General features: G+C 41.5%; 1 protein-coding gene across 1 annotated transcript in view; it reads left to right on the top strand.

The window, feature by feature from the left end:
- The window catches only part of itgb5 (integrin, beta 5), a 45109-nt gene that overhangs the window by 9232 nt on the left and 11469 nt on the right, over window positions 1-24408 (top strand). Inside the window, exons 10-13 of the mRNA XM_047600585.1 lie at window positions 1939-2113; window positions 2596-2850; window positions 19334-19556; window positions 22786-22886. Coding sequence (XP_047456541.1) covers window positions 1939-2113; window positions 2596-2850; window positions 19334-19556; window positions 22786-22886 — 754 coding nt within the window. The remainder of the gene's footprint in view (window positions 1-1938; window positions 2114-2595; window positions 2851-19333; window positions 19557-22785; window positions 22887-24408) is intronic.

The following is a 24408-nucleotide window of genomic DNA, read 5'->3' as shown; positions in this document are numbered from 1 at the left end:
TCCAGATTATGATAAAAAAATGTAAAGAAATAGAACAAAAGTTGAGTGTATCTCTTCCGTCTATATTGGGAGACAATACCTTCCAGCAAAAATATTTAGATAGGTCTGCTAGTGCGATTGTAACCCCTCTAAGCATCTGGCACAGAAAACCCAAAGACCCAAAATTTTAAAGAAATGCCAAATATTAAGTTGGATGGCATTTGACATAGCATTTGACACGGCCAAACTGGGAGATTTTGTATGGTCTCTACCAACACAGGGTTTAATTCATTTGAAAAAAACATGACTTGGTGAAACTATTGGATCTATTTAAATTTTTCCAATTGCGAGATTTTAATAAAACAATTAAACCTATTGGAGAGGAGGGAAGGAATCGGATAGAGTACTGATATCTGATATTCACTGATGCATATACTGGAAATGCTAGCTGAAAACTAATCTCCGGGATTTACTCAGCTGTACAAATGGACAGAGGTCTTTCCACAATGTGTATCAAATCAAAGCTACTGTGCAGTTAACAGTAGATGATTGGCTAAATATTTCTAGAATATCATCCCTCACCTCTAGCTCAGATGTATGGAGGGAATTCCCCTGGAAAAACACAACAAGATTCTTCAACTCCTAAAATTGAAAGTTGGAGAACTATACTTTTTTTGTTTTTGTAATAGATACCGAATATTCAGTAAACGTTTTTTATTTGGAAAAGGACACTGGAAGTCTGTTCTATGTGGAAAGATCATATTAGTCTCATATTAGTTCATTGATGGTTAATAATTCATAATTCAGGGGTGAAAGGGTTAAAGGATTTTTTTCTTGTCCAAACAAACCAGAAGCATTTTAATTTGGTTATGTGTCTCCTTGTTTGGCAGGATTCATTGGTTTTGTCTGTTACTCTTAATTGAATTTCAGGCAGTCATACGATTTGTCCCTTGAAATGTTGATTTGAATGCTGTTGTTTCTGCCGATAGGAAATTCTTTGTGTTTCATGTTTCTGTTTTTGTAACACACCATCAACCACACCTAGCCTTTTTTTCCTCAATGACTTTACCTCCTTGTCTGTGTTACTACTACTTCCTCATTAGTTTCCCCCCAACCTCCAGTGTCGTCCCGTTGAGCCTCGTGATTGGACGAGGCGGCCTTCTCGTGACACAGATTTAGAGTAAATTTAATTGTGGCCCCTCGTTAAGTTGTTAAGGTTCCTGCGCTGGTAGTAGAGGGGGTTTCTGGGCAGCATGTGACGTTGACTCATCTTCTAAATGATGAATAGTGGAGATTACAACTGTGAAAACATCTTTGCTTAAAATCCCAAAGAAATGAAATATGTGAGGGTTTGGATTTTTATTAGTTTTTCATATCATCATCATCATACATATTTCCCTTCTTAATGGGCTGTAGCGGTCATCTCATACATCATCATCGTCTCATCTTCTTTCTTTCTTTTCCTTTACTTCATAGCCTTTTTGTTTGGCTGTTTTGATCTAAAGTTAAGGAGTGTGTAGTCTTTGGTCCAGGGAGGTAAAGTTTGTGGTAATTTACTTTATCACATGCATAGTTTCGGTTGAAGGGAATGGGGCCGTGAACTCCAGGTTAAACGTCATTAAAGATGTGCTGAGTGAATAAGAGTTGAACAACAGCTCTGGAGTCTGGTTTCTTCTCTTGTCTTGTGTCCCGGTATTTGTGCAGGAATCGTTGCTGTAAATGTTGTCGGCTGTAAATTCCTCCTTTGGTGAAATGAGTCCATGATGTAAACATAGCTCGGGGTCATGTGTAGTTCATAGCTGGTTGTGTTTGATGTAGGGTGCATTCAGGTCAGGAACATGGAAACAAAAGACGTTTGGAGATGTGCTGCTACTGGAGCTATCAGACATCAGGAACTTTCCTGCTGAACAAACAGGAAGTCACACTTGGTTACTTAACTGTATTTTTTTTTCTTCCTAGGTATCGTTCAACGTCAGTGTGGAGGCGAGGAGCTGTCCTCCTCAAGACACTGATCGCAGCTTCACCATCAAGCCAGTGGGTTTCAAAGACCATCTAGAGGTGGTTGTGGAATATCGCTGTGACTGTGGCTGCACCCAGACGGCCCAGACCAACAGCAGCATCTGCAGCTCCATCGGTAGCTCAGCTTTCCTTTAAAACCGAATTTATCCAACAATATCAGACAACCCCCCCCCCCACCGCTTTTTTCCTCTTCTTATTTTTGTCAGGAGAAGCAGAAGGAGACTCTTCTGCTTCTTCCTCCTCCTTGTCCTTTTTATTCCTCTTCTCTTCTTTCTTCTCCTTATTCTTCTCCTCCCCCTCCTCTTTTTCGTTCTGTTTCTCCTCCCCCTCATCCTGTTTCTCTAAACACTTTAATCACTGATGTCTGTCCTCATATTTTTGTCTTTTTATAATTGAGCAGCTCCCCCATCTCCTCCCATCCTACTTTTCTTGTTTCTTTTGTCATCTCCATGGAGATACTCTCATTGGTGGTTGTTGTTGAGATAATGACAGAGAAATGTAATTAGACTCTAAACAGACTGAACACATGTGGATGGTAGCGGAATAGAAATATTTGTGTTTGAAACATTTCTAAATCAGACGTTGTGGGCCTTTCAGGTACCTATAACTGTGGGACATGCCGCTGTGAGCCGGGATACCTGGGTGCCCGCTGCGAGTGCCATGAGGGTGAGGCTAGCAGCATGTACCATAGCGCCTGCCGAGAGGCTGAGGGCAAGCAGGTCTGCAGCGGACGAGGCGAGTGCAGTTGCAACCAGTGCCTGTGTTATGATTCTGAATTCGGCAAGATCTATGGGAGCTTCTGCGAGTGTGACGACTTCTCTTGCGCCCGACACAAAGGTGTTCTCTGCTCAGGTAGGAAATATTAACTACAGTACTAAAATTGGCTTAAGACTTGTCCAACGCATTATTAAGAACTGGAAGGATGCTGGGGAACCATCACCTTCAAGGAAGAAATTTGGTCAGAAAATCCTGCTTGATGATCATTGGTGATCACTTAAACGTTTGGTGAAATCAAATCGAAGAAAAACAATAGTAGAACTCAAGGCTATGTTTCAAGGGAAGCTATACTAACTGCAAACTATTTCTGAAATAACACCTTTGCTTAAGTCAAATATTAAAAAGTTGCTAAAATCAAGGATTTAGGAAGTTTATTTTTCCTCATTTCCACCTGGTTTGCCTGCTAAGGTGTTGTCATTTTGAAGTGACCTCATCATATATGTCATGGGGTTGGTAGGATCCTTCAACTGCTGAAGAGAGTAAAGCATTTCTGATGAAAATAAACGGAAAGACATGTCGAGTCTGTTATAAATCCAATTTGTTCAATCCATTGCGGCATGGGAACTGAGCAGTGGTACCACTATGAGTAGAAAAAGTGGTGGAGCTTGTGGTTTAGAGAAAAGAAACTGAATCGATTGAAATAGTCATGAAAAGTGTCATGTGCATAAATATTATTCATCCTACTGCAGCTGTCATTTATTTATAAGTTTGATTTGCTGTTGTTATAGACATATTGTTCATGAATAAAACCAGTGAACTGGCGTAGTTTATATGGACCAATACAAATGTTTACTGTGATCCGATCGTCATTGAATTCTGGGCTGATATTAAAAAAAAAAAAAAAAGAAAGAGAAACGCCTGGATGGACGGACTGCGCACTGCGATAGTAAAATATCCTGCATGCTTCTCTAACAGAAGAGACGAGATGACTTGCGCAAGATAACAGAATTGAGTATGTGGATGTAGATTATCTAATGTTTGGAGATGTGGCCACTGCTTTGGAAAACGTGGAGTCACAGTAACAAATAAGTTTGGCGCTCTGGCTGAGTAATCAGTGTTAGGACTGATGTGAGTTCATGTGAATACTTTCAGGTCAAGTGTTTAAGATGGTTGTGCTTGCTTTCTAATTTATGTCAGTCATTTGGCTGCTGTATCATATATATGTATCATAGCTAGCCAAGCTGTCATACAATGACTCTATTGTAACTGCGATCTTAAGCTGGTCTGGTCTCGTCTGGTCATCTGCTGGGCTGAGAATTGGGCAACAGGTGTTAATGTTGATGATGTTGGTGCAAACAGTTGTGTATCGGTGGCAGGTTTAGTTGGAAACAGACTTTTTGAACTTGTGTGTTTGTTGACTAGTTCTACCTATTCATTCCCTATCTAGCTGACACATGCCAAATGTTAGCATATACGGAGAAAATACTGTGGCCGTTATATGTTTTTTAGCATGGGCGCCGCCATCTTACCGTACTATACACCACGAGAGAGAACTCATCGGATGCTTCAGTTTGCCAGGGAGCATATAGATTGGACTCTGGAGCAATGGAAGAAAGTCATGTGGTCTGATGAGTCCAGATTGACCTTGTTCCAGAGTGATGGGGCATCAGGGTAAGCAGAGAAGAAGATGAAGTGATGCCCCCGTCATACGTAGTGCCCACTGTTCAAGTCTGTGGGGCAGTGCTATGATCTGGGGTTGCTGTAGTTACTCAGGTTAAGCGACAATATGCCCAATGAATGAGATAGATCTTGGTGAAAAATGAATGCAACACTGGATGGAAACAAGTCTTGTGACATTGCAGAAGCTTTTTTGAAACAATGCCACAGTGAATGTGTGTGTGCTGTAATCAAAGCTATCGGTGGTCTAACGAAATATTAGACTGTGTGACCTTTTTGTTTTTTTTGGTGGCGCCTTTTTTTTGGCCAGGCAGTGTAAGATCCCATTCATGATGAAGGTTGCTGTCCCATAGTTGGTCTGGGTGTGCCTCTGTGGTTTAGCTTGCTCCTGACTCAACTGCTGCTTTCTGAAGTCTGAAAAGCCACGCCCCCTTATGAGTTAAAACAAAGGAGAAGTTGCTGTGTTGTGTATTGTTCTTCAAACCATTTAAGAGATAAAACTTTGAGATTTTCTCTCCTCCCCTCAAGAGAGAAGGATGGAAACTGTAAATAAAACTGAATGTATCAGGCCATAAAACAGGTGGACAAAGATGGAAAGCTGTGGGACCCTGATTGACGATATGTGTGTGTTTGCGGCAAACACTGATGATGCTAACATTAGCCAATGTCAGTCATCAGAATTGCTGGTTAAAACACTCCAAATTAATGTTTTAGAGTCACAGTTTTTTTAACAAATGGTTAATGTTGGCAAGGTTTCATGCTGTATAGATATCATGATTTATTAATTTAACATTATGAAATGGTTATGAATTGATGACGGATGTAATATATTACCCAGAGATTCAATGAGGTTCACTGAGGGGGCTCGTTCACCAAATTCTCTGTCGGTAGGCTAGATCATTGTTTTTTTTGTTTAATCATGATTGAACACCACACGTCAGAGATCCGGCACAGTGCTGGAATACTTTAAGCCCTGCATATTGTACATGTAGTGAGACACATGCAATGCTGGTTAAAACTGGTGACTGGTGAAACGGGTGAAAACTGATGGTGAGCTCAGATCAGACATGTTTTGGTGCACCCGCTGTGATCTCCGGCGAACCCCAGGATAGGAACCACTGGGCTAGATTGATATACGGCCCCTATTTTTTTGATGGTAACCATTTCGCCTGCTTTCCAGCCAACGAATGCTAGCAACTCAAAATACACACTGTCTAAGGAGTTGTGTTTACCACTGGTAGTTTCTTTTCACCCAAATTGGGGTGTGACCTAATTTGCTACTGTCATCTATAAAGACATAAGGGACCAAGGTTTTATTGCTCCCTTATGTCGCTGCAAGTGCTTCAAAAAATTAGAATATCATGAAAAAGTTCAATATTTTTTGTTACTCATTTCAGAATGTGAAACCCATATATTATATAGATTCATTACACATAGAGTGAAATATTTCAAACATTTATTCCTTGAAATTTGATAATTCTGGCTTTTAGAAATTAGAATATTGTGAAAAAGTTCAATTTTGGAAAGTCGTGGTGTCACACCCTAATCAACTAATTAACTCAAAACACCTGCAAAGTTATCCTGAGCCTTTAAATGGTCTCAGTCTGGGTCAGATGGCTACACAATCATGGGGAAGACTGCTGACTTGACAGATGTCCAGAAGACAATCATTGACACCCTCCACAAGGAGGGAAAGCCACAAGGTCATTGCTAAAGATGCCGGTAGTGCTGTATCCAAGCATATTTATAGAAGGATAAGTGGAAGGAAAAGGTGTCATAGGAAAAGGTGGACCAGCAACAGGGGCAACCACGGCCTTCAGAGGATTGTCAAGCAAAATCCATTCAAGAATTAGGGGGACATGACGTAGATGAATCCTATGTGCCACAAATACCAAGTTCCTCAAGTCAAGCCACTCCTGAACCAGGGACAATGTCAGGAGCATCTTACCTGGGCTGAGGAGAAAAGAACTGGACTGTTGCTCAGTGGTCCACTGTGTTTTCTGAAGTCCACAATCAACGCAGCCACCAACCAGGAACATTTAGAGCACTTCATGTTTCCTTCTGCTGACAAGCTTTATGGAGATGCCGATTTCATTTTCCAGCAGGACTTGGCACCTGCCCACACTGCCAAAGGTACCAAAAGCTGGTTCAATGACCATGGTTTTACTGTGCCTGATTGGCCAGCAAACTCACCTGATCTGAACCCCACAGAGAATCTGTGGGGTATTGTCAAGAGGAAGATGAGAGACACCAGACCCAACAATGCAGATGACCTGAAGGCTGCTATCAAAGCAACCTGGGCTTCCATTACACCTGAGCAGTGCCACACGCTGATCGCTTCCATGCCACGCCACATTGATGCAGTAATTCATGCAAAAGGAGGCCCAACCAAGTATTGAGTGCATGGAAATGAACATACTTTTCAGAAGCCTGACATTTCTGTTTAAAATATCCTTTTTTTCATTGGTCTTATGTAATATTCTAATTTTCTGAGACACTGCATTTTAGGTTTTCATTATCTATAAGCCACAATCATCAAAATTTCAAGAAATAAATGTTTGAAATCTTTCACTCTATGTGTAATGAATCTATATAATATATGGGTTTCACATTCTGAAATGAGTGACAAAAAATATTGAACTTTTTCATGATATTCTAATTTTTTGAGATGTACCTGTATATCCACCAATGGTTACAAACACATGTGTGTTAATTGCGCATTATGTGTCGCTGATTTGCACATCCTCCAAGAACTACTTGATTTCACATTATTGACAGTTCCTCAGTGTCGCCTCTTAGTGTCGCCAGCCATGACGTTGGCGGAGGTCACCGCCCATTTCCACGGTCAATTCAGTTTTGATACATCTGAACGTTGACGTTGATGTGGGCGTACGCCACGTTTCTAGGGCACCGCAACTTTGATACCTGAGGCCCCGGATCCATTTGGTGATGCCCGGTTTAGACCTTTCCATCGACATGATCAGTGGACTAGCTGTGTCATCATCTATTGATGGCAGTAGTGTTATGATTATGCAACGGTTAGCTAGACAGTTAGACGTTCAAAAAGTAGCGATAACAGTATTATTTGTCCAGAATCTTAAAGGTACCAGTACCAAACAATACCAGTACTCGGTATACATCCCTAGCTACGAGGCTGCATTGAATTATATTATAACACATTCAAGTTCTACTCGGTAATTATGATTATCGGGCAAGGGTCAATTACTTACGTGTTCAAATTCGGCCTTGTAAAATTTTGTTTTAGGTGAGAAATTTGAAGAGCCTAATTACAAAAAAAGTTAAATTAAGTGAAAATTTCTTTCGAATTTTGGACAGTTTTGACTGGGATGGGTTTAATAAATAATATGGTGAGACAGTCAGAATTTTGGAAAAAAAAAAAGGAACACCCAACCATGGATGTATACATTTTTAAGATTTGTATATTTCTTCAGTTGTTGCAGCTGGCTCTGAAACTGTTACTTCATAACCATTCAGATAATAATAATGATAATAGTAGATAATAATAGATAATAGTAGCACCGTCAGCACACTGACAGAAACATGACTGCTTATCTGCGCCAATGGCCTCTCTGACCACCACCAAATATCACTCACTTGCAATCATACACCAGTGGGGTACATACTGGGAACAAGGTGGGTTAAGTGTCTTGCCCAGGATACAACAGACAGACAGACTAAGGTTAGGAATACCCACAACATATCAGGCATGTTTATTTACCTTGTTGAGCTGTCTGTTTGTAACAAAGCTTCAGTAAAGTCTAAACTTCCTTGTCCTCCTTCCCCCTGACCCACATCTCCTCTTGCTGCACAGATGGTTCTAAATAATAATAGTGAACTCGGCCCTCAGCAGTTAGTCTCTCCAGTTGCCAGAAGCTCTATTTTCCAGACTTGTGTGTGTGTATGTATATGTGTACATGTACACCATACGTTGGCTTCAACATGGGTGTGTCCTCTACCTGGGAACATGTGTGTCCACATTTTGTTAAAAGTGTTGCTGGAACTGAAAAAAAAACAAAAACAAAAAAACCTAAAGCTCTCCCCAGAATCAAATTGTCAGTTTAAAAACAAAGAGACACAGCAGAGATGGTTACAACACAGGTGATTCTCCTAGAGGTTCACTTACATCAAGAAAATATGTGCAGCTTCAGTGACCGTTGTTAAAAAATACTTCTCATAGTTTTGTCTTTATAACAAGAAAAATGATTTGCTGTTGTTACAAGAGAAAGATTCTTCTCCTCAGGGAAGCAACATTCAACATGTGTTACTGCTTGTTCTTGTAAAGCTTGAAGCTCAAGACCTTTGTCTGTAGAGTCCTTCTCTGATGTTAAATGTCCTAAAATGAGTCCCCTGGACTTCCTAAAGTCTTCTGGCCTCAAGGACACTCTTCTCTTCTCTTCTCTTCTCTTCTCTTCTCTTCTCTTCTCTTCTCTTCTCTTCTCTTCTCTTCTCTTCTCTTCTCTTCTCTTCTCTTCTCTTCTCTCTTCAGTATTTGTTATTGTTGTTTGGGTGCAGTCTTTGCGTGAGTAGACTGGATTCTGTTTAGTGATTTTATTGGAGCTGTTGAATCAAGTTGGTCCTATTGAATGGCGATCTCCTACTACCACCTCACCAAACATTCACATTACACTAGTCTGTCTGACTCACTTCAGTCCACAGAGCGGACATGGTTAGTCACAGGATTTTAGTTCTTGTTCTTGTCTTATTCCTCTTAGAATTTTTGTAGTTTTGATGCCAGCTTACCCACCATTGTAAGAGAAGAGGTGGAAGACATTTTAAAGCTACTTGGACGTGCTTTTGGGTTATGTCAGAATAATAAAGATCGGGACGTCCCAGTCACAAATGCTGTGTGCAAATTAGAAGGAAGTAGCAAGAAAATGAATACTACATCTGCATACATAGGAGTTTATACAGGGTGTCTGTTTCACTTGCTGTAGTTTTATGTATCGTTACTTGAACATGCAGCAGTTAGTGCGTCAGGTCTTTGTGTAGCTGTTCCCATGTCAAATGTTCTGTCTAAAGCTACCTGAGCAGCACCTAGCACTCTCATCTCCCAGACCCTGGGGTAAAGCAAACAGGACATCTACGCCCTCTGCTCTTTGAGACTTGACTGAACTTGACTGCCGCTGCAGACAAAAGACCTCAAGTTTCTGCTACAAGACACTGCTGATGCAAGGCCGTGCATGAACGCAGCACCACGGAAATACACTGGAGTTACTTTGGCACTGGAGTTGTGGTGCGTTAAAGGACTCTGGTGTAATCTGGGAATAATTGGAGGTTAATATGTGAAATCCATATTCACATTCAGACTCAGAATATTTTACTGATCCTTCAAGGAAGTTGTGTTGTTCTGCTGCTTCGATAAAGTGACAGTTGCAAGGAGATAAATGAGTAAAGTACGCGTAGAGTAAGATAACAGTAGAAAAATACATTTAAAAACAAAAGATGCCAATGGAGAGGATCAAATAAATAAATAAAAATTGTACTGGTTGTTGCACCAGTACTAGATACTAGATCTGTGGGTGGTGTCCATCTGAAACTCGTTTGACTAGAGTCTGTTAAAAACCTAATACCCCTCTGGAATCGGAGGAATCTGTTTTCCCCAATACAAACAGATTCATCATTTAAACATCTCCAATAAACCCTCCAAATCCATTTGCCGTGGCGAGATCTGAAATTAATTTTATAGGGGGGAAAGATGATGACAAGTCTAAGGGCCCGCAGCCCATTAGAGCACACACAGAGCCCCAAGTACCAATTATTATTGCTTGGGTCACATTTTGAGGGAAAACTGTAAATAATTGAAACGTGTCTTGAAGTTGTGTATGCTTCATTTATAATATTGGAAATATACACAAGAAGAAGACACATACAGTGGGGGAAATAAGTATTTGATCCCCTGCTGAATTTGTAAGTTTGCCCACTTCCATAGAAATGATCAGACTCTGGTTTTTATGGTTGTTTACTGGTTATGGGTATAGACAGAATATCAGTCGAAAATGCATAAAAAAACACACAATCTAAAAGTTATAAATTGTTATGTATTTTATTAAGGGAAATAAGTATTTGATCCCCAAGCACAACACAAGTCAGTACTTTGTAGAGAAACCTTTGTTGGCAAGCACAGCGATGAGACGTTTCTTGTAGTTGGTCACCAGGTTTGCACACAGCGCAGGAGGGATTTTGGCCCATTCATCTTTACAGACAGTCTCTAAATCCTTCAAGTTTCTTGGCTGCCTCTTGGAAACTCGGAGCTTCAGCTCCCTCCACAGGTTTTCGATCGGGTTAAGGTCTGGAGACTGACTAGGCCACTCCATGACCTTAATATGCTTCTTCTTGAGCCACTCCTTTGTTGTCCTGGCAGTATGTTTTGGGTCATTGTCATGTTGGAAAACCCACCCACGAGGCATCTTCAGTGTTCTTGCTGAGGAAAGAAGGTTTTTGTCCAAGATGTTACAGTACATGGCTGCATTCATTGGCCCCATAATGCGGTGAAGTTGCCCTGTACCCTTTGCTGAAAAACAGCCCCAAAACATGATGTTTCCACCTCCATGCTTAACCGTGGGTATGGTGTTCTTTGGGTCATACTCACGTTTTTTCATCCTCCAAACACGGCGGGTCGAGTTAATGCCAAATAGCTCAACTTTGGTTTCGTCAGACCACAGCACTTTCTCCCAAGCCTTCTCTGAGTCATTTAGATGTTCACTGGCAAACTTAAGGCAGGCCTGTACATGTGCCTTCTTGAGCAGGGGGACCTTGCGGGCACTGCAAGAGTCCAATCCATAACGGCGCAGTGTGTTGCCAACTATTTTCTTGGTGACGGAGGTCCCAACTGCTTCCAGATCATTAACAAGCTCCTGCCGTGTTGTTTTAGGCTGCTCCCTCACCTTTCTCATCATCATCCTCACTCCATGAGGCGAGATTTTGCGGGGAGCTCCAGACCGAGGACAGTTGATGGTCCTTTTATGGGTCTTCCACTTGCGAATAATGGCACCAATAGTTGTCACCTTCTCACCAAGCCTTTTGCTGATGGTTTTGTAACCTATACCAGCCTTGTGCAGGTCTACAATCTTGTCCCTGACATCTTTTGACAGCTCTTTGGTCTTGCCCATGGTGCTGTAGAAGTTGGAATGTAAGAAACTGATTCTTAGAGCAGGTGTGCTTTATATACATGACGAGTTAAGATCAGGAGTATTGGTAATTAGTTGACTGAGCACAGCTGTGTGCCACATGCGCACCAGCCAATCTGTAGGAGCCTGAATTCTAAGTGAATTGTTGGGGATCAAATACTTATTTCCCTTAATAAAATACATAACAATTTATAACTTTTAGATTGTGTGTTTTTTATGCATTTTCGATTGATATTCTGTCTATACCCATAACCAGTAAACAACCATAAAAACCAGAGTCTGATCATTTCTATGGAAGTGGGCAAACTTACAAATTCAGCAGGGGATCAAATACTTATTTCCCCCACTGTACATAGATGACAACCATTAATCTCTTTGACTCTGTAATATTCCATGATGTCCCATGTATGCTGTTATTTTGAAACTCCAGAGTGGAATGTCAAAGTATCTATGGTTACTGTTGCTAGTGGAAATAAAAAGAAAAGTAAAGTAAGTAATTACAGAAAGCTAAACGTTACAACTTGCAGTTGAGGTATCCGGTTTGTGTCAAGGTAGATTATAAACAGATCGTAAATAGTCTATCACAACAGACTCCATCACCAGGTCAGAGACACACGGTTAGACTCATAAAAAAAGTATGAATACTGTTACTACAAGAATACATCAGCCAGACACTGGAGTCATGCATTATAATAATGGCTGAATTAAAGCATTGTCTTCTGTCACAGCTGTGGCCTTTGAGTTCATTTCTGCTGACACAGTGTTTGACATTTTGTGAAATGTGTTTGTTGTTCTTTGTTTTGTCTGTCTTCTAATCTGAACTGTGAATTAGAACTTAAAACGGCCTCAGTCAATAATGAGTTGGTGAGGCGGATGTTATTGAATAACGTAACAGTACAGCCTGCCCCAGGTATAGAAACCAAGGACAGCAGTGCATCGCCTTGTCTCAGTTCCCTAACATGGTTAAAAAAAACAGTTCATTCTGAAGTCAGATGTTTTATTAGAGAAAGCTCTAACCAAACTCACATTTAATCATGCCAAACGGTAGCGCGGACTTAAAATTATTTTCTGCAGGTACAGCGCCGTTGTACAGGGTGGAAAGATGAAGACAATCCTAAGGATTTTTTTTTACTGGGGGTGGGAGGGACTTGTTTAAAGATAACCTACCATAATAATAAATTAAGTGATGATATGATTACCAGATTCTTCTTCGGCACTTTTTTACGTATTTGTGGAAGGCGTGGTTAGGGCGCTTCTATTTCACCTGGCAACGACAAATAGGCCTACTATTTTCTTATTGGCTGATTGGTCGAGGATATTTTCTGACTGGTCGATGGTGAAGCAGAGAAGCCTGCCCTCACCTCACCTATACATAGATTACTAAGATCTTTTAAAGTCTATTTGCAGCGAGTTTCATCATTCTTTGGCATGTGTGACGTGAGATAGGGTGAACTTATTGAAATGCGCATGTCTCATGCTGCGCGAGACTTGAGAGTCCTGTTCAAACACATTTAAATCGCTATGTCTGTAATGTCAACAGCAGCGTGACCGACTACTGTAATAACTGTCGTTGTAGTCTGTGCGCAGCATCTTTTCTCATTCATAAAACGCTAAAATCGGGGACAGGTTTAGACGTGGGGACAGGTTGTCTAAATGGGGTCTGACCTCAGAAAATGGGGACTTCTAGTCACCCTCACAGTGTTGCAGTCGCACCATGTGTGTTTAGAAGCGCTACACTGAAAATGGTGCAGTTGGAAACAGTGTCTCGCAGCGTAGCATTCCGAACGCTGTGTAATCCAATACACTGGTATGCCGGTATATTAAAAATTTACATCATGACGAACACACCCCAGTACCATCTATGGCTGACTAATGAATCCAAACTAAAACAAATCCACAAAATCACACAATATTTTAATTTTAATCATTTCGAAAACCTCCTTGGCCCCTTCTTAAAAATGGTTTGGTCCCTATCAAGCCTGCCTTGCACATTCCCTTGGCAATTTGGCCATAGACATCAGCATTTTCGTGCATCAAGTAGCTGATATATGCTCTCCTCCGACCATATATCGAGGAGGCAGTGCGTCTCTTCTGTGCCCCACGTTGACCTACGGCTCATTGTTGGTATAAAATATAAACGAATGAATGAATGAAATGACCAACAACTTCCGTAGAAAGTCCCCGCATTTAACAATAACAATGCGTGACAGTGTCAGAAAAAAACAACCAAAAAAAATTAATGGAAAGTAGCTCTTAAAGCATGCAGATTATATGGATGGATATGGATGGATATGGATGGATATGCTTGGATATGCTTGGATATGCTTGGATATGCTTGGATATGCTTGGATATGCTTGGATATGCTTGGATATGCTTGGATATGCTTGGATATGCTTGGATATGCTTGGATATGCTGTCGCGTGAGCTGCCCGGAGTGAGGCCTGAGATTCCAGCTAAAGTGGTGGTGGAGTGGAGAGGGAGTTTCGGGTCGGTGATGCCATCTGTACTCGCAGGGAGTGTGAGGTCCTCGGCAGCAGGATCGATGGACTGTGTGCGCTTGAAGGGATCCAGAGGGAGTGTGTTGTGAGAGGTGCTTTGGAGACCTGGTTCATCCGACCACAGTATGTCTGTGCCCGGCTTCAGGACTATATAGCCAGGTTTGAATAGACGGCTCTATAGTTTGGCCATCTCGGCTGCGATCCGCTGGAAAACCTTGTCGTTCGGAGAGGTCTCGTCCAACTCCCACTGTATACTCTCTTCTCCAGACGACAGAGGAGGTACTATACAGTACCCAGAGAAATATCCCTTTTGGGGGCAGTAGCTCAGGAGCTAGAGCGGTCGTCCAATAACCGGGCAAGACACTTAACCTACCTTGCCCCCAGGTGTGTGCTCCCTGGTGTATGATTGTGAGTGAGTGATGTTTGTGGCGGTCGGAGAGGCCATAGGCACACGTTGGCAGCCACGCTTCCATCAGTCTGCCCCAGGGCAGCTATGGCTACTGAGGTAGTTTACTACCATAAGGGTGTGTGAGCGAATGAATAATGCATTCAGTGTACTTTGAGTGCCTACGATAAAGCGCTATATAAAACCAATGCATTATTATTATTATTATTTGCCCTCGTTCTGCCCACCTTCTAGCAATGGAAATAGCAATTTAAAGGGGGTGGTGCAGAGCGGTGGGGAGGTAGGCTGTGTAATGTTAATGTTAATCTCATTTTATTTGATCTTATTTTATTTATCTTTCTTGTGGTTTTATGAGCATTTACTTTTTTTGCAACAAAGCTATGGTGACAAAGTAATTTCCCTTGTGGATCATTAAAGTCTAGGTCTAAGTCAATCGAACTAATGACATTAAATCAGACATATTACAATCAAACATGACATCATTGTCAATTGGCCTTTCACACTGAGCGAAAACCCAGCTGGACTCAGGTTTTTCACTTGATGTGAAAGGGGCTTAACATCTAAGTTGCCATGCATAAAATACATCAGCATGGAGAAGTCTGCCATTGAGCCTTCACTGGCAGTGGGGCATGAATGCGCATTGACTCATGTAGAGCTGTGAACTTCTTTGCCCAAGGCACACCAAAGGCCTAGGCAAAATCTCAAGGAACATATGTATACATGTCCATGCAAAATAGCTTGGATAACACATGTTGTCTCTGTCACCGCTCCATAAATGTATCTTAATTGACTTATACCAAATGAAACTTTACAAACAACTATGATGGTCATGCATAATTTATTAACAAAATATTAATATCAATCAAAAAATGATTTCCTCTTCAAGTCATTAGAACATCTGTAAAATTGCTCTGTAGCCTAATGATCGCCGTGGGTCACGGGACAAAATATTAATTTTGCAGTTTACATTAAGCAAATAATGGGTGCGTGTATATATGGCTTGCATGTGCAAAATAAACACTATCACAAAATAATTTTGAAAACTGAATGACACTGGTTATTGTGCTTCATATTTATGTTCAAAACATCTGTCTGTCTGAAAAAATAATTGAAGACAGACAGATTATTACTAGGGGTGCACGATAATTATCGGCCTGATATCATGGAAATTATGTCATCATTCCGATAAGTCCGATGTCACGACTTAGCAGCCCGATAACATATAATATATAGTTTGTCAGCACTGTGGTGTGAGTCGTTGTTTTAATCAGGCGCTCCCTCTCCTACATGAGACCTGCACAGCCTGCAGTGAATGGTGCGTTCAAGTGGTGTCAGTATAATCGGAACAACAACCTTCTGACTGAAAAAATGCATTACTCCATCGTGTTGGAAAACAACTCGTCAGCTCTGTCATAATTTTAGTAGTAACTGACTGACATCAACGTCTTATCCACAGTATTTTACTCATTGGGGTTGGGGAAACGACTCGCAAACCGGGAAAGGGGAATTTCTGTCACCACATGAATGCATACATTTATAAATATACAAGATGGCAGCAGTAGTGTAGTAGTGTAGGAGTTTTTTAAAGAAGACAGTTCACTGGCTGAGTGCAATAACTGTTTAAGGAAAATACCATGTGGAGGGAGATATAGCACAGAACTAGCATAGAAATGTTTGAGTGTACTTGTGTCAGTACATTATTTAATTTTCAGAACTTGTGGAATGCACTTTTTCACATATTTCAGGTCTAGAGGCCTTTATTTTGTGATGTTCATTTGAAATATATAGTTTTGTTTGACCTTAATCTTTTAGCAAATGTTTGCTTGCTACTAGTTTTTCATCTGAAAGAATAAAAAAAGATAATCATTTTCCCAACTGTTTTTGAGTTTTCGTTTGTCTGTGTGCCACTGCCTAACATGCTGCACTGCATTCTCTCACTGACTGCTGGTCTTCTTCAGCATTTGAGCTGAGCAAGTGCTCAACAGCGCCATCTGACCATCAATGTATCACAATGGTATTTTCTGGTCAGGAGTGGAAGTGCACCACTTAATAGTATTTAATGGGAGCGAGCGCAGATTTTGAACACTGACGGTGGGGAAAAAACATTCATACAGTAGGCAAGGCTTTCACTGTATGGGCAGCCAGGATATAGGCCCTACTACATTTAACATTTATTCATAAATATGTGCATAGTTATAAGCAACAGTAAATGCAACAGTACTTGCGCAGGTTTGATGTAGAAATCTATGCAAAAAACCTACTCAATTACAGTAACGCAAGTAAATCTTATTTGTTTCTTTGGAGCTCTGGGTCTGATATATAAAACAAGGTTGCAGACTGCATCCATTCTTTGGGGTTAGAAAGTATCGCAAAGAGAAGCTGCTCGCACTTTGCGTTGGCAGTACTTTTTGGATAGCTCTATTTTTTTTTTTCAGGGTGTTTATTTCCTCCTGTAAAACAAGAGCTTTCTCACTAGGGGCCTGGAACTGTAATGTCCCATTGAAGCGAGGTGCAGTAGCTGCAAACTGGAGCCTGTACTCCCTGGTTTACGGCCTTTATTACCCAATCTTGCATGCTTGCCAGTGTTTGGCGTACATGAACAGTGAACCCAAAAGTGGTCTCACGGTAGCACCGGGCTGAATGTGTGTTAGCGGCTGCGCAGCTACGATGCCCATTCTGTCCACTACAGCCACTGTGGTGACCTGCGGCCACAAGAGTGGAGTCATGGTGCCCTCTTGAGGCTTCAGGTGCCACAGCAAGGCCACGTTCTGTTCCTTTTGTATGTTCTTCATTTTCAAACATGACTGCGCCCAAGGCCTGGGTGCATGCTTATTAGCATTTGAGGGGAAGGACACTGGTGTGTGCTTCTGGGACTCGGCTATAGCTCCAAAGATCCTCATGCAGGTCTGATCTTCCTCCTCTTTGTGTGACTGAACTGTGAGCACTGACGGCCTCTGCACGTCTTCTATAGGGTTTGGAGCACAGCCTTTGCAACATGTTCAGGAAAATGTGAACCAACCATAATCCAAAATTGCTAATCCGGATTTTGACATCTTGAATGCGTCTTACATTTTTTTAAATAATTGCAGTTACAGTACAATTTTCAATCTTGTAGTCCACAGTGAACGTTTCAGTAAATGACAGACTGCTTTGTAAATTAAAGTTAAGTTATATTACACTGATGTATCTTTGTGGGTCAGCTCCTCCCTAATCCTGGGAAGGAACGCAGTATATGAGTGCATGACTTTAAAAGAGATTCTGACAGCAGAACAATGTCACCATAAACCACTGGGCTTAATTACGCAGTAGGGACATTCCTGCTGGGTTGTAGGCTCAGCTCAGACAAAGAGAAATTGTTGCTATTGCTGTGAAGTGAAGTGAAATTAAGTATAATTTCCTCTTTAGGCATATCTGGAGTGTTGATGGGCTGAAGGCTGCAAGGAAGAAGAAGAAGAAGAAGAAAGAAGCTTATATTTTCGTTTCAGAATTGTTTTGAAAATTTGACTCAAGTATTCCAGTTATGCTGTCCAGTGTGTCCCACAGGAAGCTGGCAGGGAGTGGAGCCTCCAGGGGCGGTTAGAGCCATAAAGCTGGACTGATATGAATAGGCACTCACTCAAATATAATGAGCTAAGGAGAGTTTTTTCTGGAAAGCAGATCTGATTGCAGCACTTCCTTTATCCTACATGCTGTCAAACTAAACCTACTCCATGTTCTCTGAATGCCCAGGCCGTCATTTAAGGACGCATTCCCTGGGCTGGTAGTGTGCAACAACAGCTTCCCCTCACTGAGGTCTGGGAATGGTGCTCCGACTCTGCATCACTTTTTCCGCCTGAAATATGAGCGTCTGTGCTGCATGTGCTAAGTAACTCTGTTTTTATTCACAAGAATAGAAAGTATTTGCTGTATTTGCATGTCTGGGATTCCAGACAGTTTGTTGCGCAACTTTGACCACTGGGTTGATGATTAGATGAAATATTTCCTGTTGAGTTGCAGTGTGTGTGTCCCCTTTGAGGATCTACTTCTCTTCCACTGTGTCTCAGTTTAATCAAATGTCATGAGAGCCGTGGAGCTGAAGGAGCAGCCACTCCAGCTCTATGACCCAGTCTTTCTTCAGTTTTGACTTGTCCTAATTCAGTTTGCATTTAGTTTGTTCTGTTATAAAATAGTTTTAAATATCTTCTCAAAGGTTAAAAACTGCCTGAAACTGATTTACTGTTATATATGAAGAATATGTTATATATATGAAGAAAGGCATCAAATATTCAGGAACAAGAAGCTTTAACCAACAAATATTTTGCTTTTTTCATCTCTGAACATTTTACAATTATTTGTTTGTGGATTGTTTCACGTTATTGATCCTGAGCTGAATTCAGCATTCAGTAGCATAGTGCACGAACAGCAAAAAGTGGCAGTATGAGATTTTGTTGGTGTCCTTTATCAGGCCAGTCAGCAGGCCCGATAAAGTTTTTCCTCTCCAACTTTTTGCTCCAACTGTGATAGCAGCTTAGTGAATGTGCTGTTTGTGCAGGGTCCTAGTGAAATCAGCTTGTCAGATCCTGATTGTCTCCCATGATGATCCCCTTAGTGTAGGTATCGAAAAGTTTCTGTACAGTGATCCTATCTGTCTTTCTGTCTACTTCCGAGCCTCGCATCGATCTACCTGTTGATCTATCTATTCAGCTATTGAAGGCCCTTATGTAAAACTAGTATAGTGTGCAAAAAAATTGTGCATTCTGCCTTTTTTAATCTCCACGCTTCTGAACTCATCTTGTTGTGGATGCCCCCCCTGACACTGTCACATGACGTGTTTCTAAATTTTTTTTACATGTTGTACAGACGTTTTTGGACACTCTGTTGATCTGCTGTCTGCTCCTCTTTGGTCCAGGTCATGGAGAATGTCACTGTGGAGAGTGTAAATGCCATGCCAGCTATGTCGGGGACAACTGTAACTGCTCCACGGAGATGTCGAACTGCTTTTCCGGCGACGGACAGATGTGCAGCGGGCGAGGCAACTGTGTTTGTGGCCGTTGTCAGTGCACGGAGCCGGGAGCTTTTGGAGACACCTGTGAAAAATGCCCCACCTGCCCCGACGCCTGTGGCACGAAAAGGTGAAGTCCAGTTTATAGCTCCACCTAGCCTCATATCTAATGGTAGCTCTTTCTAGCTTCTTAGACTCATATCTAATGCTAGTTCCTCTTAGTGTGCCAGCTAATAGTAACTCTTCCTAGCTTTCTAGCCTCCAAGCTAATTGTGTCTCTTCCTAGCTTTCTAGCCTCTCAGCTAATGGTAACACTTCCTAGCCTTCTTTTAACAGGAAGAAACCTTGAGCAGGACCCAGCTCTTATGGAGGGACCCATCTGCTGAAGGCCAGCCAGATATAAACAGAGAAGAAAGAGAGAAAAGAAGAACAGGACAAACAACATAAACAAACTTTTGTCATAGATACATACATCACGCCGAAGGAAACACATGTAGTAATATAACACATAGCTGATGATCTTATGTCACAGTTTGTGAGTATAACAGGAATCATGGGCAGGTTGGTGAATTGTTCATCTAGGTAGGAGTGGACAACTGGAGGAGTCCATGACGACTGGGGCAGATGTAGTTTATGGAGCTCCACAGGTCTGATACACAGCACTCCAGACCATGAAGACTGGGCTGGTTGATGAGGCCACAGCAGCAGATGTAGCTTAGAACTCCACAGGTCAGATATTCAGCACTCCAGACCAGAGACCCTCACAAGAAGATGGAGGGGGAGGCGAGGGGAAGGGAGAGAGTAAGACACAGTGGTTAGTAATAGAAAATAAATTATAAGAGATAGAAAAAGATGATAAGATAGTAGCAGACATGAGCCAAAGAGGAGAGTAGAGGACATGTCCTCAGTGCATCGTTCCCCTGCGGCCTAGGCCTATAGCAGCATAACTAAGGGATGGTTAAGTCCAGCCCTAACTATAAGCTTTGTCAAAAAGGAAAGTCTTAAGCCTGACCTTAAAAGTAGAGACTGTGTCTGCCTCCAGAGCACAAACTGGGAGCTGGTTCCACAGGAGAGGAGCCTGATAGCTGAAGGCTCTGCCTCCCATTCTACTTTTAAAAACTCTAGGAACCACAAGCAGACCTGCACTTAGAGATCGTAGTGATCTGTTGGGACAATATGTTACTATGAGGTCTTTCAGATATGATCGAGCTAGGCTTTTCAGGGCCTTGTATGTAAGGAGGACTATTTTAAATTCAATTCTAGACTTTAAAGGGACCCAGTGAAGAGAAGCTAAAACTGGGGTAATATGATCTCTCTTGCTAATTACTGTCAGTGCTCTTGCTGCAGCATTTATGTCTTTAAGGCATGCTTGGAGTTTAACCAGCTGATTAGTTTCATCTGGTTTCATGGATGAATATAGCTGGGTATCATCTGCATAGCAATGGAAGTTTATGCCGTGCTTTCTGATAATATTGCTTAAGGGAAGCATGTATAATGTGAATAGTACTCCTAGTCCTAGTCCTAGCACAGAACCCTGAGGAACTTGGGCATATGTAGAAGAATTGTTGTTTACATGGACAAACTGCAATCTGTCTGACAGATATGATTCAAACCAGTGTAATGTAGTTCCTGTAATCTTGATCACACTTACAAGTCTCTGCATTCAAGTCTCTCTATTGTGTGATCAATAGTTTCAAATGCAGCACTGAGATCTAACAGGACAAGTATAGAGACAAGTCCATCATCTGAAGCCATGAGGAGATCGTTGGTAACTTTAACCAGAGCTGTTTCTGTATTACAATGAGCTCTAAAACCTGACTGAAACTCTTCTAACAAACCATTCCTGTTTAAATGATCAATCAACTGATTGACAACAACCCTTTCTAAAACTTTAGAGATAAAAGGAAAGTTGGAAATTGGCCTATAGTTGGCTAAAACATCTGGGTCAAGAGTAGGTTTTTTAAGTAATGGTTTAATTACAGCAGTTTTAAAAGACTGGGGCACATATCCTGTTAATAAAGATAGGTTTATCTGATTTAATATGGAGGTATTAATTAATGGAAAAACCTCCTTGAGCAATTTAGTCAGGATGGGGTCTAGAAGACAAGTTGATGGTTTCGATGCTCTAATAACTGGAGTGAGCTCAGGAAGATCAATTAGAAAGAAAGAATCCAAGTACTGACTATGTCCTACAGAGGTTTCTAATGCCACTGTACTTACATCTTTGACAGCTGGAAGGATGAATTTTATCTCTAATGCCAACAATTTTATCAGTGAAGAAGCTCATGAAGTCATTACTGGACTGAAGGAATAGATGGCTCAACAGAGCTGTGACTCTTTGTCAGCCTGGCTACAGTGCTGAAAATAAACCTGGGGTTGTTCTTGTTTTCTTCTATTAATGAAGAATGATATGCTGTTCTAGTCAGACTCCTGTTGACTGATTTTCATCTCATTCAGTCTGTTGATCAGTCTGATCTCAACATGAACATCTAGAATAAAAAGTAGAACAACTGATCAGAATGATTCAGGAGAGACCAGTTCTGTATGGCTGTTTGTAGTTCCTCCTAACCTCCCAGCTCCTCCTAGCTTCCTACCCTCCAGCTAGTAGCTCTTCCTATTCTCCCAGCTAATAGTAGCTCCCCCTAGATTCCTACCCTCCAGCTAGTAGCTCTTCCTAGCCTCCCAGCTAATAGTAGCTCTTCCTGGCCTCCCAGTTAATGGTAGCTCTTCCTACCTTCCTAGCCTCCAGCTAATAGATGCTCTTCCTAGCATTCAGCTTCTCGTAGCACTTCCTAGCCTCCCAGCGAATAGTAGCCCTTTCCGGCCTCCCAGCTAATAGTAGCTCTTCCTAGCTTAATGATAATAAACGCTCTTCCTAGCCTCCAGCTACTAGAAGTGCGTCATAGCCTCGCAGCTCACAATAGCTCCTTCTAGCCTCCCAGCTACTAGTAGCTCTTCTTAGTCTCCTAGCCTCCACCTAATAGTGTTTCTTCCTACCCTTCCAGTTCATAGTAGCTTTTCCTAGCCTCCAGGTGCTAGTAGCGCTTCCTAGCCCCAAACCTAATGGTAGCTCTTCCTGTCCTAATCATAACTGTTCCTCTTCTGAATGATGAGATTTTTGTACCAATTGCTGTTGGCTGTAGTCTTTGTGGTGTGCTCAAATGCATCTTTTTGCTTCAGGACGTGAAGTGCACTTTGTTGTAGTTCCTTCATGTCAGTTTGTCAATAAAGCTTTAAAATGTAGATGAACCCCACAGTAAACTTTCCACCAAACCATCAATTAGTGAACTCAGCTGATGCCATCAAAAATAAAGATGCATGAAGATCTTACCTTTAGTTCTTGTTCTACTTTTCTTCAGGGAGTGCATTGAGTGCCGACTTTTCACCTTGGGGAGACTCGCTGACAACCAGACTTGCCAGCGTCTGTGCAAAGATGAAATCATCACTATGGAGACCCTCAGTGAGTAAACGCATGCACACACACACACAGCCCAGCTCAGAGAGGTATAAAGCAGTACTTGTAAAGCATGCGCATACGGGTGGTCTAGTTTAACTCGATTTCTAATCACACTATCTGGGTGTATTAGTTGCATAAGAAGTCCAATATTAGCTGGAGTAATGCATTTACATGCGCTTGTCCAGTTGTCCAGGATCAAGGGCCTTATAATAGATAATATAATAGAAGCTCTTCCTAGTTTCCTAACCTCCCAAGTAATAATTGTAGCTCTTCCTAGCCTCCCAGTTAATAATAGCGCTTCTTAGCTTCCTAGCCTCCCAGCTAATGGTAGTTGTTACTGCCGTCTGTTGCACACACAAAGGAGCTATTACGTTGAATTGTGAGCCAACCATTTGTTCTGTTAAAAGAATTCAATCTATTGAAGGACAATCCTTCTTTTGTCTCTAAAGGACACATACCTCTAACAAAGACATACCTGCTCTGTCATGTGTCGTCTGAAGTGTTTTTTTATTTAAGATATTCACAACCTAGTGGGAAGCAGTGAGGAGACATTTAGGAATGTATTTGTAAGTCCATAGTGATTTACAGCCTTCACAGCGCAGTGATGCTGTGTGTGTTTAGCTACAGTGACTTTTATAAGATCATTCTCTGGCCTAGACCTGACGTGTTTCATAGCATTCCTCTCTAGTCCAGTCTTAATGGTCCCCACATGTACATTCCAGATAGTTTGTGCATGAAATAACGGAGGAGGGGTTGATGGAGGGCTGAACCAGGGCCGTCCAACCTCACCCACCCTCCTGAGGGTTTCAATCTTTCCGGATGATGACTGGAAAACAGGGTACACAGGATATCAGTGTCTTGTATCAGGGCATCGTTTTATTTAATTTATTATCTTTGTCCACTTGTGATTTCATGGTAAAGAATTTTAGACTACAAACGATCGCCAGTGTTTTGTGTTCTTTTTCTTGTGATTTGAGCTACTTTCATATATTTTCCTGTCTCTTTTTCATGGAAAATCGACATGTGTCCATTTTTTTTTGTCATGCTGACACATTTTGCCATAAAATTAAGTCATTTATTAGGGTTAAGCTGTTTGAACAGCCACACACTAATGAATTTCAGTAATTCAAATTACAAAAATGCATGAACTAGTTTTTCAGCATCACTATGAGTCAGAATGTTCCTAATTTTGATGATAGTACACAGGTGAAAGAAGGTAGTCCTGGTTACTTGCTTTATGCATAAATTAAAGGACATATCCTCATCAAATATAACACAAAGGTTTTTCATAGTAGTACTGGAGGCCCAGATAATTCAGTTCAGTTTTATTTATATAGCGCCAATAACAATACAAATCGTCTCAAGACGCTTCACAAAAACCAGCCTGCAGCCTCCAGAACAAGCCTGAGGGTGACGGTGGCAAGGAAAAACTCCCTTTTAACAGGAAGAAACCTTGATCAGAACCCAGCTCATATGGAGGGACTCATCTGCCGAAGGCCAGCCGGTTAGAAACAGAGAAGATAGA

This window comes from Mugil cephalus, chromosome 12 (assembly GCF_022458985.1).
Source record: "Mugil cephalus isolate CIBA_MC_2020 chromosome 12, CIBA_Mcephalus_1.1, whole genome shotgun sequence".
Taxonomy (NCBI): domain Eukaryota; kingdom Metazoa; phylum Chordata; class Actinopteri; order Mugiliformes; family Mugilidae; genus Mugil; species Mugil cephalus.
The sequence above is the reverse complement of the archived record's forward strand: the minus strand, read 5'-3'. Positions and strand labels throughout refer to the sequence as shown.